The sequence below is a fragment of the Megalobrama amblycephala genome, linkage group LG11 (assembly GCF_018812025.1).
Source record: "Megalobrama amblycephala isolate DHTTF-2021 linkage group LG11, ASM1881202v1, whole genome shotgun sequence".
NCBI lineage: Eukaryota > Metazoa > Chordata > Actinopteri > Cypriniformes > Xenocyprididae > Megalobrama > Megalobrama amblycephala.
Genome location: NC_063054.1, coordinates 9,905,199 through 9,924,225, shown reverse-complemented (window position 1 = coordinate 9,924,225; position 19,027 = coordinate 9,905,199). Strand labels below are relative to the sequence as shown.

Genomic DNA, 19,027 nt, shown 5'->3' with positions numbered 1-19,027 from the left:
TTCTAAAGTCAGAAATCCATGTGATCCAAGATAAATCACAATTATTTTATGCTATTGACAGTCATTATGGAAGCTTGATTCTGCCACGGAATTAAGAAAAAAAAAGTGATTGCAACTTTTTATCTCACAATTCTGACTTTATTTATCTCAATTCCGAGTTTATAACTCGCAATTCTGAGAAAAATGTCCGAATTGTGAGATAAAAATTTTCACATAGCATTACATTTACCTCAGGCATGTCATTTAGTGTTCACAGCATTTTTTTTTTTTTTTTTTTTAATTTATTCATTTTTCATTCCATGGCTGAAACAAGCTTCCATACAGTCATAGTTTTTTAACACTGATTTAACATTTTAAAAATGACATGCATACAATCAATGTCTGTAAAGCTGCTTTGTAACAATATTTGTGATCATTGGTGTTTATTCATCCCATTGAAAAATGTGAATTTAAATGATATGCTATCAACTTAATGGATGCTTAAAAAAATTCCAAATATTGTACTTTAATAATTTTAGACTTTATAAAAGACAATTATGAATTATTTTGAAATACTTGGACTATCATATTTAAGGGTTCTAGGCAACGTAAAATGGTTGAAATTTCCTAGTTCAGAATGAAGAACACTAAAAGACACAATGCAGGCTGCAAAACACAACACAACCATCATTAAACTATGGTTAGCATATCACTTGGGTTACAGACATTAATCAAGATCTCATAGGTTACAGAGGATTGAATCCAGTTCACAAACAGGACAAATCAAGAGTCACACCTGTTAGTACACTGACTGTGTGAACGCAGCCTAAAAGAATTAGAGAGTAGAAAAAGTGTAAAGTATAAAGAGAAAAAAGAAAGAGCACCACAACACACGGCCACGATGTGTGGGTCTATGTAATGGTGGTGAGGACGGGTGAAGGCGTGCTGACGTGACGTCATGGTTGGAGCAGGCCGACACGTGGAAGAGGGGAAAAAAAGAGGACAGATACCTACCCTGACCTGCCGCTATCTAGCTACCGACCTGAGGACTGTCCGTCTCTGAGCTCTCAGGCTCTGCTTGAGGCTCACTCGCACCTGGAGACTGCTGAGAGTCTCCAGCCTGGAGAGAGAGAGAGAGGAGGATAGAAGGAGAAAATGGAAGGGGAAAGGAATAGATTTAGGGAAAAGACATAAGTGACAGGAAAAAAGCTTTTATAAAGCAGCAGGGAATAGAAATTCAATAGTTCAAATAGTTTTTCCTGCAACAGTAAGAACAGAAGCAAAGGCAGTGCTGTAAATGTTCAAAAAAGAGAAAAAATCCATCCTTCCATTCATCATCCATCCATCCAAACATCCTTCCATCCAATCCAATTCAATCCATACATTCATCCATCCATCCATCTAAACATCCTTCCATCCAATCCAATCCATCCATCCATCCATCCATCCATCCATCATCCATCCATCCATCCATCCATCCATCCATCCATCCATCCATCCATCCATCCATCCATCTAAACATCCTTCCATCCAATCCAATCCGTCATCCATCCATCTAAACATCCTTCCATCCAATTCAATCCATCATCCATCTATCTAACATCCTTCCATCCAATTCAATCCATCCATCCATCCATCCATCCATCCATCCAATCCATCATCCATTCCATCCAATCAATCCATCCATCCATCCATCCATCCATCTAAACATCCTTCCATCCAATCCAATCCAACCATCTAAACATCCATCCATCCATCTAAACATCCTTCCATCCAATCCAATCCATCCATCCATCCATCCATCCATCCATCCATCCATCCATCCATTCATCCATCCATCCTTCTATCCAATTCAATCCATCCATCCATCCAAACATCCTTCCATCCAATTCAATCCATCCATCCATCCATCTAAACATCCTTCCATCCAATCCAATCCATCATCCATCCATCTAAACACCCTTCCATCCAATTCAATCCATCCATCCATCCATCTAAACATCCTTCCATCCAATCCAATCCATCCATCCATCCTTCTATCCAATTCAATCCATCCATCCATCTAAACATCCTTCCATCCAATTCAATCCATCCATCCATCCATCTAAACATCCTTCCATCCAATCCAATCCATCCATCTATCCATCCATCCATCCATCTAAACATCCTTCCATCCAATCCAATCCATCCATCTATCCATCCATCCATCCATCTAAACATCCTTCCATCCAATTCAATCCATCCATCCATCCATCCATCCATCCATCCATCCATCCATCTAAACATCCTTCCATCAAATCCAATCCATCATCCATCCATCCATCCATCCATCTAAACATCCTTCCATCCAATTCAATCCATCCATCCGTCCATCCATCCATCTAAACATCCTTCCATCCAATCCAATCCAACCATCTAAACATCCATCCATCCATCTAAACATCAATCCATCCATCCATCTAAACATCCTTCCATCAAATCCAATCCATCATCCATCCATCCATCCATCCATCCATCCATCCATCCATCTAAACATCCTTCCATCCAATTCAATCCATCCATCCGTCCATCCATCCATCTAAACATCCTTCCATCCAATCCAATCCAACCATCTAAACATCCATCCATCCATCTAAACATCAATCCATCCATCCATCTAAACATCCTTCTATCCAATCCAATCCATCATCCATCCATCTAAACATCCTTCCATCCAATTCCATCCATCATCCATCCATCCATCCATCCATCCATCCATCCATCCATCAATCCATCCATCCATCTAAACATCCTTCCATCCAATTCAATCCATCCATCCATCCATCCATCCATCCATACTTCCATCCAATCCAATTCAATCCATCCAAACACCTTTCTATCCAATTCAATTCAATTCAATTCAATTCAATTCAATTCAATCCATCATCCATCCATCCATCCATCCATCCATCCATCCATCCATCCATATTAGTCCACCTTCGTCCACCCCCACACTGATGTATTCATAGGTTTCCACACACATGTGCCCATTACTGGAGCTGTAAAAACCCCAATGTTAAAAAGGATCCTGTATTGTGCTCTTGCATGAAAGGCTTCGGGCTAAAGCATTTTGGATTTTTATGAATATTCCCTCTGGAGCTGCACTCTTAACACCTCATCACAATGTATGTGGGTGTGTAGTGAGTGAGTGAGTGAGTGAGTGAGTGTGGCCCACAATGCCATTTCAGTAGAGAGAGACACACACACACACAGACTAATTAAACTTTTTGTTCAGCTGAAATATGAAAGAAAGGAGAAAGAGCACTAGTTGGGTTTCCATGGCATTTTCTGATGAGTCATATCTGATAGAGATCAGGAGAGAGAGAGAGAGTGTGTCTATGAAATACAGTGGACGTCACCACTGATGTGTTTTCACTGCATTTCAAGCAACCTTTAAAAGGATAGTTCACCCAAAATAATTTTTTTTTTGTCATCGTTTACTCACTCAAGTCATTACATAAAAGCACCATAAAATAGCTAGGCCATATGACGTGTTTGTTATTGCATTGTATCTTCTGAAGCCATACTGCAGATTTATTGTTATTCATAATGTAAACTACTGTGACTGAATCACTGACTTGAACTTGATGAATGGATTACTCCAATCCGTGAATGAATCATTTAAATCAGTTTTGTGAACTGTGAAAAAATCTGATGTCCATGAACTGAAAATCACTACTTGAACTGTCATGAACATTTAAGTTGGTTCATATCACAAAGCTAACATGGTTTCCAAAGACTGAATACAGCAGACAGGCCATTTAAACCTGGAGAAAGGAAAATAATTTAATAATGTACTGGTCACTCTCACTACGTTTACAATAATTTCAAGGTGCAAAAAGGATATAAACATCATAAAAGAGGTTTATATGGCCAGTCTGCTGTATCAAAGACTATAGATATACAAAAACGGTTCACTCCTATTAGTTATGAATAGGAGAAACTGCAATGTGCAATATGGTGGAATATGTCCTGCCTTCTAAGTAAAATCGCTGATTGAAAAAGTCCTTGCGTAACTGCGGCTGCCGTTAGAAGCTTAGGACTGCATATGCGCCTGAAAAATAAGCGCTAATTGACGCTATTTGAGCATAAGAAACAACTTTTAATGGGGCAGTTTATGTCAGATTTTGTTGCTAATTTGAAATATGTTATTTATTTGTGAGTTCGCCAAGCCGTTTTTGAGATTTCAGTATTCTCCCCTTTCAAATAGATAGAACTTGGTCTTGGATGCCTAAAATAGCTACCTGGAGGCATTGCAAATATGGCCGCTGAGTGAACAGACTTCCCTTGAAAGGGACTTTGACTGTATTCAGTCTTTGGAAACCACGTTAGCTTTGTGATATGAACCAACTAAAAAAAAAAAAAAGAATTTTTCTTGTACGTAATTAGTCTAAAAGTTGGTGGTAATTATCTTTTTTGAGGTGCTACATTCTTTATGAGATAATAATGCACATGATGAAATATAAATATTAAAATCAGTAGGGCAGATTCAGACTCTATTTTAATACTTCAGTTTTCATCAGGATATGTAATAGGTATTTATATTTTAACAATATTAATCATGTAAGTCTGCAATGTGTATAATCTCTGTGCAATTAATTAAGGTGATAATGATCATTTTGATAGTTCTGCAAGCTAACATCATCTAACACCTTAATGGGCCCAACAGTGGCTCAGGACGGGTAGACGACACTAAAAAGAAGCCGACCTATCAGACAATGGCTCATTTCCAAAACAATACATCAGCATATCTTTATAAAGCAGAAGACCAGTTTATGGCTCATTTTTTCCTGCTGTATCCTCAAATAGAAGTCAGTAGTGATAGAAGAAACTAAACTTTTGATTCTGATAGTATTTTGTGTTATAAAAAGAATATGTGGGATCAGATCTGATATTGGTGATATTAAATACTTAGTGATCTAAAATATACATTTTGCCATATAAACACTACCGTTCAAAAGTTTGGGATCGGTAAGATTTTTAATATTTTTAAAAGAAGTTTTGTCTGCTCACCAAGATTGCATTTATTTAATTAAAAATACAGTAAAAACAGTAATATTGTGAAATATTATTACAATTTAAAATAACTGTTTTCTATTGGAATATAATATAAAATGTAATTTATTTCTGTGTTGGAAAAGCTGAATTTTCAGCATCATTTCTCCAGTCTTCAGTGTCACATGATCATTCAGAAATCATTTTAATATGATGATTTGCTGCTCAAGAAACATTTATTATTATTATCAATGTTATAAACGGTTGTATACTTTTTTTTTTTCAGGATTCCTTGATGAATATAAAGTTCAAAAGAACAGCATTTATCTGAAATACAAAGCTTCTGTAGCATTATACACTACCGTTCAAAAGTTTGGGGTCAGTAAGAATTTTTGTTTTTATTTTTTTTGAGAAGAATTTAAAGAAATTAATATTTTTTGTCAGCAGGAATGCATTAAATCGATCAAAAGTGACAGTAAAGACATTTAAAATGTAACAAAAGATTATATTTCAAATAAATGCTGTTCGTTTGAACTTTCTATTCATCAAATAATCCTGAAAAAAAATATTATACACAAATATTTTGTACATCTGTACACAATAAATGTTTCTTGAGCAGCAAATCATCATATTAGAATGATTTCTGAAGGATCATGTGACACTAAAGACTGAAGTAATGATGCTGAAAATTCAGCTTTGCCATCACAGGAATAAATTACATTTTCAAATATTTTCAAATAGAAAACAGTTATTTTAAATTGTAATAATATTTCACAATATTACTGATTTTACAGTATTTTTAATTAAATAAATGCAGCCTTGGTGAGCAGACGAAACCTCTTTTAAAGACATTAAAAATCTTACCGATCCCAAACTTTTGAACGGTAGTGTATATGTCAATCTAAAATCTTAATGTTGTAAAAAAAAAAAAAAAGCTGTGTACAAATTATTTGTCAAGTACCCAAGTTTAAATTGTGCTGAACCCTTTAAAACTACATTTCCCACAATCCTGTTCAACAGTACTTACAGCATCCTCCTCCCCGCTCCGACTAGGGCTGCCCTCTGCCTCACCAAAAGAGTCATCGGTGGGTGGGTCACTGGCGTGGGACGAGGACTTTGATGGAGAACTCTGCCGGGGGGCCGGAGTGGGTGCTGTAGAGAGGAAGGATGAAGGAAAAGGCCAGAGTTATGGTTAGTAACAGACCAGACAGAGTAAATCTTACACTTGTTTATTGCATTAGCTGATTTAAAGCGTCTGATGTGTTGTTGGGCGACGCTAAGAAGGTACAAATATGTTTTTCATCCGCTGGGAGAATAACTAAATATCTGTTGCAGTCTGACAGGAAGGGCACTGAAATTTTCACACTTACATAAAAGACGAGGCTCATTTGTGATCAATTATACATGAAAACAATGTTCCTTTTTGGGCTCATGCAACCTTAAACTGCTTCAGCAAACCGTTTGCTCTCACAGCTTAGTGTAGCAACGCTTGACGGTAGTTACATTCAGCTTTTTTTTTTTTTTACTCAAATATGTAGCGTTAATTCTCGTTTAAAGTTTACAATGGGCCTTTTTTTTTTACTTGGTCTCAAGAGAAAAAAACGACTATATTTTTCAACACGTATGTAAGCTATTTCCTGTAAATGTGAAAGACACCATAACAAAGTGCACTGAATTGTAAAACTTTGTGTACATACCGGCAAGCTTATGATTACGATAGTAAATTACAATAATATGATGACAAATACCAGTTTGCAACATCAAGCTGCATACAGCTAACAGCTAAAATAACTGGAAGAGTCTTGCACATTCAAATTAAAAATGACTTAACCTGCTTTTCCAAAACCTAAAATCATTTCTGCAGCTACAAATTTCCATTTGAAATGTCTACATGGTGGCAATAAAAACAGTATGACTGTTTTTAAGCTCATTGAAACAAATCCAAACAAGAAGGTTACTGGTTAATTACAGCTTAAATTTTGTCTGTATCTTGCACTAAACCATCAATTAGCTTCTGAAGCTAATTGCTTTTTTTTTTTAATGTGAAATATCCTACTACAAATAATTTGTAATTCTATTTTAGCTAAAGCATGGTGCTAGCAATAAGCCCGTCTCCCAGGGAACCCACAAACTCACAGAATGTATCAAGTGTTTTAAAGGGGTCCTTGATTATGATTTCACTTTTTTAACTTTAGTTAGTGTGTAATGTTGCTGTTAGAGCATAAACAACATCTGCAAAGGCCATGTTGGGCTGCTTTAGAGAAGAGGAAGAGTTGTTGTAGTAGAGTTTTTTTTTTTTTTTCAAGTTCTTTTTTTTTATTTTATTTTACAAGACAAATATAAGACATTGTAATACATATCGGAGCATATAAAACAAAGAGTACCAACAATAACTAAAATACAAAAATGTATACAAAAAATAAATAATATATATATATATATATATATATATATATATATATATATATATATATTATTTTTTGTTTTTGTTTTTATATATATTTATATATTTATGTTATATATATATATATATATATATATATATATATATATATATATATATATATATATACAGTCCAAAAGTTTGGAACCACTAAGATTTTTAATGTTTTTAAAAGAAGTTTTGTCTGCTCACCAAGGCTACATTTATTTAATTAAAAATACAGTAAAAACAGTAATATTGTGAAATATTATTACAATTTAAAATAACTGTTTTCTATTTGAATATATTTGACAAAGTAATTTATTCCTGTGATGCAAAGCTGAATTTTCAGCATCATTACTCCAGTCTTCAGTGTCACATGATCCTTCAGAAATCATTCTAATATGCTGATCTGCTGCTCAAGAAACATTTAATGTGTACAATTGTACAAAATATTTGTGTACAGTATTTTTTTCAGGATTATTTGATGAATAGAAAGTTCAAAAGAACAGTGTTTATCTGAAATCTAATCTTTTGTAACATTATAAATGTCTTTACTGCCACTTTTGATTGATTTAATGCATCCTTGCTGAATAAAAGTATTCATTTCTTTAATTTCTTTTCAAAAAACTAAAACTAAAAATTCTTACTGACCCCAAACTTTTGAACGGTAGTGTATAATGCTACAGAAGCTTTGTATTTCAGATAAATGCTGTTCTTTTAAACTTTCTATTCATCAAGGAATCCTGAAAAAAAAAGTACACAACTGTTTTCAACATTGAAAATAATCATAAATGTTTATTGAGCAGCAAATCAGCATATTAGAATGATTTCTGAAGGATCATGTGACTCTGAAGACTGGAGTAACGATGCTGAAAATTCAGCTTTGCATCACAGGAATAAATTACTTTGTCAAATATATTTAAATAGTACACAGTTATTTTAAATTGTAATAATATTTCACAATATTACTGTTTTTTACTGTATTTTTAATTAAATAAATGTAGCCTTGGTGAGCAGATGAAACTTCTTTTAAAAACATTAAAAATCTTAATGGTTCCAAACTTTTGGACTGTACTGTATATATATATATATATATATATATATATATATATATATATATATATATATACAAAAGTATATATATAAAAAGTGCTACATATTATTAGGGCAGTTACATGAATTTGAAAAGCTTTAGAATTTGTATTGTTTTTATAAGCTTTTTGTTCTGTGATCTCATGTTTGAAAGAGTTTCAAAATATATTGTGAGATCGGTGTTATAAAAGGTAATATATGAGGGTTTCTTTTGAGTTATTTTTGTCTTATTTATTATATAAAACTTTGCCAAAATAATTAAAAGATTAATAACATAATTTTGTTTTTGAGAAAAATATGGGTTTTGAAAACAAAGTAAAATGTCATGGGGTTCTAAATTCGGAGTTCTGTTTAATGTTTTTGTCATGTGTATTTTAAAGTCAGTCCAAAAAGAAATAGAAAAAGGCAATAAAGAATAAATGTTCAATATTCTCAGATGATGTGTTACAAAAAGTACATTTATCACAGACAGTATGGATAAATCTACTAATGGCTGCATTTACAGCATAACATCTATGAATGATTTTGTAAATGATTTCTTTTACTTTATTAGAAATGATATATTTCTATGGTAAAGTCCAAATGCTGTGCCAAGATATACAATGAGGTTTAAACCATTTTGATTGACATGAAGGAATGGATCCAACATTAAAGGAATTTCTTATAAAATTGTTATTAAAATGTTTATCAAAAAAGGAGAGACCATTTACAAAAAAATTAAGGATTTTGTAAGGTTGTATTATTAACATCTATGTCTGAGAATTTGGTTGTTGTTGTAGTAGAGTGTTGTTGTCATGCCGTCATTTACGCCGGACTGCTTCACAAATGAGGGTCAATTCGATGCTGGATTTGCATAAAAGATTAACATGACGGCACATGGTAGTCGATTAGTTGAATCAACTCCACAGCAACTACATAAATTTATCCTCTAACCATTCAGAAACGTCCAGTTTCATTCTAAAAGTTGTAACTTCTTCCTGAGTCTCTCCATCAGTGTCGACTCCGGTTTGAACAATGTAAGGCTGAACATGTTACTGACAATCCTCATTTTGGCTGCGTGAGAATGTTGTTGTTGTTTAGCAACTGAAGCACGAGCTGTTAAAGCTCCGCCCTCTTCTGGAAAGGGGGGCCGGGAGCAGCAGCTCATTTGCATTTAAAGGGACAGACACAATAATGATGTGTTTTTGCTCACACCCAAATAGGGGCAAATTTGACAAGCTATAATAAATGATCTGTGGGGGATTTTGAAACTTCACAGACACATTCTGGGGACACCAGAGACTTATATTACATCTTGTGAAAAGGGGCATTATAGGTCCCCTTTAAACACATCCGAAAATGTTGTGATCTCATCTGAGATTGCATTTTGGATTTGACATTATGGTTAAAATCAAACAGGCACCTCGTTGTTTTCTTCATATCATGTGCAATAATACGTGCATGCATGAGATCACAAAAATCATGTTTTTTTTGTCCTGAGTGGACTTTAATCCTGTTATCAGCATGATCACAGAGGGTTTTTTCCACAGCCTACCTGACTGTAAGGCCTCATTAATATGCAAGTCATTTCAGGTCATTATTATGCAATTCTTTTGTCTTCTCAGGTGAGAATCACCCATTATTCATGATGATTCACGCCTCCACGCATACTGTGTTTCTTGACCAAAAGTGTCTTAGAAAATTTAAATCTCTCTATTGTTTTATATGAAGGAGTAGGAAGGATAATTTTTACTTCATTCTGAAGCAAAAACTCTAGTCTACAACCTCCAATACCCAGAATCCTTGTGAACACAGTTTTAATATATTTTTTTGGCCTTATTTCAGTGAATTTTTTTGTTTTTTCAATAACCACGCATAAACGTTATTCCTTCAAAAACACAAACATGTACATACATGTTCCTCACATATTATTGTAGCCTAGTTTGTGCTGAATACAGTGTAATGACACTTTTGTCATTAATATGTTTATGAACAACTGAAAAAAGCACAAATGTCAGGGCATGTCAAAACTTCTCCAGGGCCCCAAAAATCCTCAGACCCCTGAGGGTTAAAAAACGCATGACAAATGAGAACAAAATGTCTTCTAAAAATGGCTCAAAAAAGTTTGATCTGCTCTAACTGGGTGGAATGAAGTTAAAATGGAGCTTCCTGTTGGTTTGGGTTATTTATGTGGTTTATGTTTGTTACTTAAAGATACACTATGTTACTTTTGTCCTTCTAGTGGATGAAAAACAAAACTTGCAAACATGCATTTTGCGGAAGAACATTGTTTTGGTTGTGCTTCAGCTCTGCGTGACTGTACAGATGAACATGGTTATTATACTGCTCATAAAACATCCACTACATGGCATGGCAAAGATATAACCAGTTTAGATGGAAAGGATCATAAGCTGACTAGCTATACCCATTAACAGACACGGTACCTTCTTTTTCAATCCATCACAGCGCTACAACAGACATAATAAATGACTCTTCACAATAGATAATGCTTTACAATGAATTGTGACAACTAACCTATTCCACTCCCACACCATACATGCATCAAAGTAGCCGGAGCTCTATTTACGAATATTACGAGTGACATGTGTATGCAATTTCCCGCCAAAACCATCTTGTTAGGTCTAAAATATTAACACATTAAAAGGCTTACCATATTGAATCAGGGAAAACAAAAACACGTTTGAAAGAAGGAATGATGATGTATCGAATCATTATTTACATTTTTTTTTTTTAAATTACAGTGTACTTTTAAGCCAAAAACTCAAACCCCAAAAAAAAAAACCCTCACTTTTTGAGCCATTCAGAGGATATTTCACCTCGAAACTGGAGCGATTTTTACCTAAGGGAATGTGTTTTGGGTTTTGCACGAACTAGTCATGATTAGTGTGACTAAACGTATGCATTTAAGCCCAAAACCTGTCAGAAAGTGTCCTCTGTGGATCAAAATCCCTTATTGACACCTAATAAATGAGTATGCCTCTCACGGAGGGCCTGCTTGTGTGCAAACGTGCGACGGTGCGGCGTTCCATCGCTGCAATAATTAGCACTACAGGAGCGAGAGGATCCAAACAGGCCCAACACACAGCGCAGGGCTCCCTAGAGATCAGTGATAATTACACTGCTCGCCAGAAGCACAGCTGGGCCTGTGACTGACTCTCTCTTTCCCCTGCCGTCGTTCCCCACCGCAGTACTAATTGTCATTTTCACGCTGACTAAAGACAATGCCTTCTGGGCAACAGCATCAAAGCCCACCTTTCAACCTCTGAGTGAAAAAGGATGTGTTGATGAAAGACGGGATGAGGTGCGAGTTTGAAGTTCTGTAGTAGGAAACGGATAAAGCCTGTCTGGCCGTGTCAGCACTCTTAAGGGCTTGCGATGAGAGAGGCGAGAGAGAGAAAGGCATGTGGTGAGATACTTCTATGTGGGATTCGTTTTCTTTGTTGGTCTATGGAGCTACAGGATAATGTGATTCTGTTGGTCCTGAAACAACATTCCTGATATAAAACCATATCCCTATACCAATCCCTAAGCCTAACCCGTGCCAACAAGAGAGGGAGAAAAAAAAAAATTATAGTTAACATCATTCTAGAACATCTATTCGGGAAAACTTGCAAGATCTAATGTGTGCATATGTGACATCATTTTGCGTCGTTTGACCCAGAAAACATTTTTTATTTTATGCAGTGAAGCAAAAAGGAAAATTGCAGCTTTCTAAAGATAATTATTATGTTTTCAAACCGTTGCCAAGATATAATCATTTAATCTTGTTGGCTGCCATAAACTCTTATTAGTGAAAAAATGGAAGTTGTTGCTAATCATTTTTAGACATTATCTGACATAATTTATTCAAACATGTATTAAATAATTAAGACATCGGTGAAAGGTTAATTGATGTCCTGTGGCCGTTGGCCATTCCTGTACTGAAACAGTAGAGCAATATGCTAACAATGCCATGGTTCAAGTAATGCATGAACTAACAAAATGTAATTGAGTGCAGTGTAACACATTTTTGGTAAAAGCATATACATACACAACAGTTCTTTCTGCTTCTCGAATCTGATTGGCTGAGAGCTTCCCCCAGTATCAGCACTCAAACTGTTTCTCCGTTTGTATCACTCCGCTTGCAGCGACTGTCATGGCCGTCAAGCAAATCCACTATATTTTTTTTTTTTACAAATACTACTGTTGATGTGTCATGAAATGTAGTTTTAAGAGATTTTACAATTTTTGTTTAGATGCTTTTGCATATGTGAGCTCCAGGCCATCAGCGTTCATGTACCCGCAGAGATCAGCTTCATCTCGGCCAGTCCTTCTGGAATTTGCCTCTGGCTCTTATGCAGATAGTGGTTAAACATGAGATACAGTCAAGCCAAAAATTATTCAGACATTTTTGATATATTTTTACTAGTGTGTGCAGGACACTATAGTTCAAGTGAGGATACCAAAATAAACATAATAAATACATATTATACCCCAAAATTCTTCATACAGTGGACTACCAGTAAAATTGATAAAAAATTAGAACCAAAAATTATTCATTTTGGGAATATCAAACAGGCAATCTTTGGTCTTATTAATCTATAACTTGTTCCAAATCGATTTGGGTTAACAGGAAAATTAAGTGTCATAACTTTATAATTAGTATAACTTTTAACTTTTGTACGTTTCACTGAATTGTTTGTTTGTGTTTATTTCCTATTGTCTTTTATAATGGCTATTGTTGTTAATTTAAATATTATTGTTCAATAAATATTATTTTTTATAAAAAAAATATGCCATATTTTGTATTGAGAAAGGGTCTGTTATTGATATGAAGACTTCAGATGCAAAAGCCTCTAAGTGCCATCTGAAATTTTCTTCTAAAATGAGCATTTTTATCAAGCTCGTATGTTTATGTTCAGTTATTTCACTTTAATGGAAATGAAAATGACCTATTAATTGCCATTAAAGTGAAATTATTGAACATAAACATACGAGCTTGATAAAAATGCTCATTTTAGAAGAACATTTTAGATGGCACTTAGGGGCTTTTGCATCTGAAGTTTTCATATATATATGTATATATGTGATGATAATATGTAATTTGGCATAATCTCTTATTATTATTTCTTGAAAAAATACTGGTTCAATGCTGGTTCAAAGGAAATTATATCATGACTGTGTAAATAAGTCTCTTAAAATGTCAAATAACGTGACCCTTTAATACCAGGCAAGGCTTAAATACAAATTACGCCAACATTTTTGCTAGTTTGAAAAGCCATTTCACTTGGATGTACATCACAACAGAGGAGAAAATACTTCTGCTTTATTCTAACTTCAACCTATTCAAATAATAATAATAATAATAATTAAAAAACAAAAAAACAAAAACACTTTTATCCCTAATCAGTAAATATTTTGCCTTGACACTGGAGAAATGTGTACCTAGGGGAATGAATTTTGGGATTTGTGTAAACTAGTTATGATCAGTGTGACTAAACTTACGCATGTAAGCCTAAAACCTGTCAAAAATTGTGGATCAAAAGTTTCTTAAAATACTAATTTGACCCTTTTAATACTAGGCAAGGTTATTTGAGGTTGTAAAATGTCATGTGTTACAACTTCCCTTAATGATACTTAGTGTTTCAAAACCATATGAAATCAACATGAATACAATTATTTAATTTCTAAGGATTTTGAACACGTTTAAAACTAGTTTATTTTTGTTTGTTTTTTTCTCAATAATCGCATTTATATAAACAGCCCCAAATTCGAGTCAAAATCATAGCGTATGTCTGAAGCGTCCTACTCACGTGAGTTGGTGGAGGGCGTGGTGGAGGTGACGGGCGTGAGGTTCATCTGCGAGATGTCGAAGTCGTCGCAGTCGTCCGTGTCTTGCGCCATTCCCACTCTGCTGAAGTAGCTGGAGAAAGCGTCTGTGGTGCAGGACAGGCTAGGCTGCTCGCTCTTCCTGGCAGGCATGGTCGGTGGCTTTGCCATCTGGAAGTCCTTAAACATCTCCTTGCTCATCTTAGCCTGTCTTTGCAGTGTGCGCTCTCCGTGCTGCGGACTGGAGGCCGTGGAGCCCGAGGTTCCCGCCACGGCTCCGCCCATGGCCGCCGAGGGCGTCTCGCAGGATGCGGGCACCGGCATGGGAGCCAGTGTCTGAAACATGGCAGCAGGAAGTGGCCCTACTGTTGGGCAGGCATGAAAGCGGCAGGCGAAAAGTGAGCCCCTGCCATTGCGGCCCACTGTTGCTGGGTGGCAGGGAAAAGGTTGGCTTGACCCCAGATCAGAGGCTGAGCGCCCGGTAAAACCTGCGCAACGGGCACCGGGGACTGGACGCCAAACGCTAATGGAGCCTGAGCGGCAAACTGTTGCTGCGCCCACGCGGGCGGCACGGCTCCCATCGTCACATAACCTAAAGGATGGAGACAATGAGACTTTCAGTTCACAAAGCTCTTCAAAAAAGCTTTTACCGCCAAAATGCTCTGGAAAACACGCACACCTCATTACGAGCTTGTGCTGCAACCTTTAGCATTCACTAAAGGACTTTCAGGCTGCAGCCATAGATCTCTTGATGACTTGGGAAAGATGACCTAGATTTTCATAATGGAAACGGTCTTTATGACTCAGATGAACTATTGTAATTACTGCTCACAATAGGCCTGGGCTTAATGAATAGCAACGCCCTTTAAAAGGGCCATTACAACAGTCTGACTCATATCACATTGAGGCTTATTTCATTACACATCTTGCTCTTTCTTTCCAATGAGTAACGCTGATTCAAATAATAAAACTCCAAATCGTATCTTATCTCTATGACATGCCACACGGACTGTGAGAGCGTGTCTGGAATATTCCATAGAGGCGTGAGATCAACTGAAGCTGAGTTACTGACAAAATAGGAATGCGTTTAAGATGTGATGTTCCTTTTTCTTTAAAAATGACCTGGAAACCAGCTTCTCTGTATAGGTGTTGCTATTAGCAATTCAAAAGAAGAATCTATCGTATTTTCTGGAATACTTTTTTCTTTAAAGGTGCCATTGAACGTTTTTTTTTTACAAGATGTAATATAAGTCTAAGGTGTCCCCTGAATGTGTCTGTGAAGTTGCAGCTCAAAATACCCCATAGATTTTTTTTTATTAATTTTTTTAACTGCCTATTTTGAGGCATAATTAGAAATGCGCCGATTCATGCTGCCGCCCCTTTAAATCGCGCGCTCTCCGCCCCCTTCCGAGCTCTCGACTCTATCACTGCATAAACAAAGTTCACACAGCTAATATAACCCTCAAAATGGATCTTTACAAAGTGTTCGTCATGCAGCATGTCTAATCGCGTAAGTATGGTATTTATTTGGATGTTTACATTTGATTCTGAATGAGTTTGATGGTGCTCTGTGGCTAAAGCTAACATTACACACTGTTGGAGAGATTTATAAAGAATGAAGTTGTGTTTATGAATTATACAGACTGCAAGTGTTTAAAAATGAAAATAGCGACGGCTCTTGTCTCCGTGAATACAGTAAGAAACGATGGTAACTTTAACCACATTTAACAGTACATTAGCAACATGCTAACGAAACATTTAGAAAGACAATTCACAAATATCACTAAAAATATCATGTTATCATGGATCATGTCAGTTATTATTGCTCCATCTGCCATTTTTCACTGTTGTTCTTGCTTGCTTACCTAGTCTGATGATTCAGCTGTGCTCATCCAGACGTTTTGCCCTTGTCTAATGCCTAGAATATGGGCTGTTATGTAACAGTCGGTGTTGTGTTGATATTCGCCTGTTCTTTGGAGGTCTTTTAAACAAATGAGATTCACATAAGAAGGAGGAAACAATGGAGTTTGAGACTCACTGTGTGTCATTTCCATGTACTGAACTCTTGTTATTCAACTATGCCGAGGTAAATTCAATTTTCAATTCGATGGCACCTTTAATCATCTGAAAAAGTTTGTGACTAACCTTCCAAAGTAACTTATTCAATGCAATTAAAGTCAAGTACGCAAAACACGCGCAAATCACACACATTTTGATTTGTGCCGAGGTACATAAGCCCAGGTTTATTTGCATAGCGTATATAAATTTGTTTAGACTTGCCGTTTATAATAAATGCTGATTATAATGAATTCCGCTAGAATTTATGATTGTTTAATACTTTATAAAGTAAAACAACTTTATATTTTTATTCATGTTGTGTTCTGAACACCATGAAATGAGGATTTGTTGTGGAGTTAGGGGAACTAAAATGCTAACATAATGTGATGGAGCTGTGCACCACATGTAGAGATGACAACATCTGACACAAGGAAACACAATGGATCTGATGATGGTTTCCAGCTGGAAGAGACAACACAACCCTGGATCCATCCTGTCAGCTGTGAAGTGTTCCCATGGAATTGCAGTAACGGTTTGTCTCACAGACCAGTGAGGGGAATGCTTGGACAAGTTCTATATGCGAATTTAAGAAAATTGTACACGTCCATCATTCAGTCAGGCAGCAATGAGCTGTCTCATCACAGCAATGCACCCCTGCACTGGTCCATGATGGCCCTTGGCAGTCATTTTTGAGCTATGGATCCACCATTAGCAAATAGGACAGAATTATGGACTGTTATTCAGGATGTATGCATGGAAAGCAAACCTGGCAAAACCTCCGGTATCCTGTAGACATGTCGAGGACTATTTCACACTAAATGAATTTGATTAATAGTGTTTAAAGGGGTCATGAATTGAGAAATTTTCCTCTTTTGATATGTAAGAGGTATATATTCTTTATATACTATAAGAATATCTTGTAAGTTTCAGAACTGAAAACTTCCTTGTTAGTCCAATAAAAGCTTTTATTGACACCAGACCCAGCGAACGACTCGTCCTGGAATGTGTCTATCCTAGATAAGTGAAACGCCGCCTCTGCAGAAAAAATCAATGCCTACTTCATCATCACATTGTTAGCCCCGCCTACTGGTGTGTGAGATGACGAGGACAGAAGAATGATACAGGACTAAAAATAATATTACCTTTCAAAGGATCCTAATGCTAAGGAATATTATTTATTTTCAACAATGTGAATGTCTCAGTTGAGCTTTATTTATTTGTATTCGGTACATTTCACTGTGGATTCTTTGGTAAATCAATTGCATTTCAGTGCAGGCTTTGCAAACAAACTTTTACGATATGGACTCGACAGTAATGCAACAACATGTAAGTAACTGTGTTAATTCTAATGCCTGATCTGATATGTAATGATTCATTTACAGTCAGATGTTCTTTGTCTATGTGTCAGTAAATCAAACCAGTGCCTAAATGCTCAACTTCACGTTGTTTCTCTTAGTAGGATGAAAATAATTTGTTATTTAAATAGTGATTAAATTATATATAAAAAGCGATCAAAGAACGCTCCCTTTACAATCGCTGGAGCTGTCAATCAAACAGCGTGAGTTTATTACTGACTGAGTTCTGGACTCATGCGAAAACTCCCGTTTTATTCAATGAATCACTTATTTACATTGTGTTTGCACTGTTATTTATGATGAAAGCATTCATTAGTGTGCAGAAATTGAGTTGCAGTGACGAGATCACTACTTTCATGCGTTGATCAGCTACAATGTTCATCACTGCAACCCTTCATGCCACAATCTAAATATAATGCCATAGATCTAAATGTAATGCTATAATCAACACTTTTCACAATTAGTTAACCTTGAGAGCTGTAACAGTAAAAACGTGCTAAAAGTTTTCGAGAGTAATACTTCAAATGCTATTTCAAATGAAAAGATGTTAGCCAATCACAGCAGTGGGCGTTTACTCTGAAGTCTCACAGCAGACACGCCCCTTAAAACAGAGTGTTCAAATCAGAGGGCTAAAATCGGGGTAGGAAAAATGCCTTTTATTTCTAAATTATGACAATTTTTGATGTAAAAAGCATGCTAACATTATAAGCGCAGCCCAGAAAACATTATAAAACAATAAAACAATGCAGTTCACGACCCCTTTAATGGTGTCCTGGGTCACGTGAAAGCATGAGTATACATTTTTTTTATAACTGCTTTATAAAAGCTCAAAGTAATGCTATATTGTAAATATAGAACATATATAGTAACTATGTTCACAGTACAGCACTCATAAGCTTCATAAACAAGATCATTATTAAGCAGTGTATACTCGTTCAGATGATTCATGTTCCATTAGACATGCCACTGAGCACACAAGTGTCATTCAAAGTGACTTACAATACCCTCCCGGCGGGACCAGACCCCCTAAAGCACTCTGGAGAAAAACTATCACTTGAAAAAGCCAGAATGATTCCACAATGGTGAAAAATGTGTTCATGCTATCATAACTGAACTGTGAGAATCCCATCAGGACAGGTGTGGCGGAGTCAAGCCTGGTGTTTATGAATTTGCAACACAGAGGGGAGTTTGACTGAGGGAAAGAATTGAAGACAGATGGGACAGATGATACACTACTTGATTCCACACATATCAATGCTGTACTGTTTACTGTTTC

At 36.0% G+C, this 19,027-nt stretch overlaps 1 protein-coding gene across 1 annotated transcript in view; it reads right to left on the bottom strand.

The window, feature by feature from the left end:
* Positions 1–19,027, bottom strand: part of dab1a (DAB adaptor protein 1a) — a 582,896-nt gene that overhangs the window by 11,485 nt on the left and 552,384 nt on the right. The window contains 4 exon segments of the mRNA XM_048208606.1: positions 1,022–1,099; positions 6,041–6,165; positions 14,323–14,709; positions 14,712–14,930. Of these exon segments, the coding sequence (XP_048064563.1) occupies positions 1,022–1,099; positions 6,041–6,165; positions 14,323–14,709; positions 14,712–14,930 (809 nt within the window).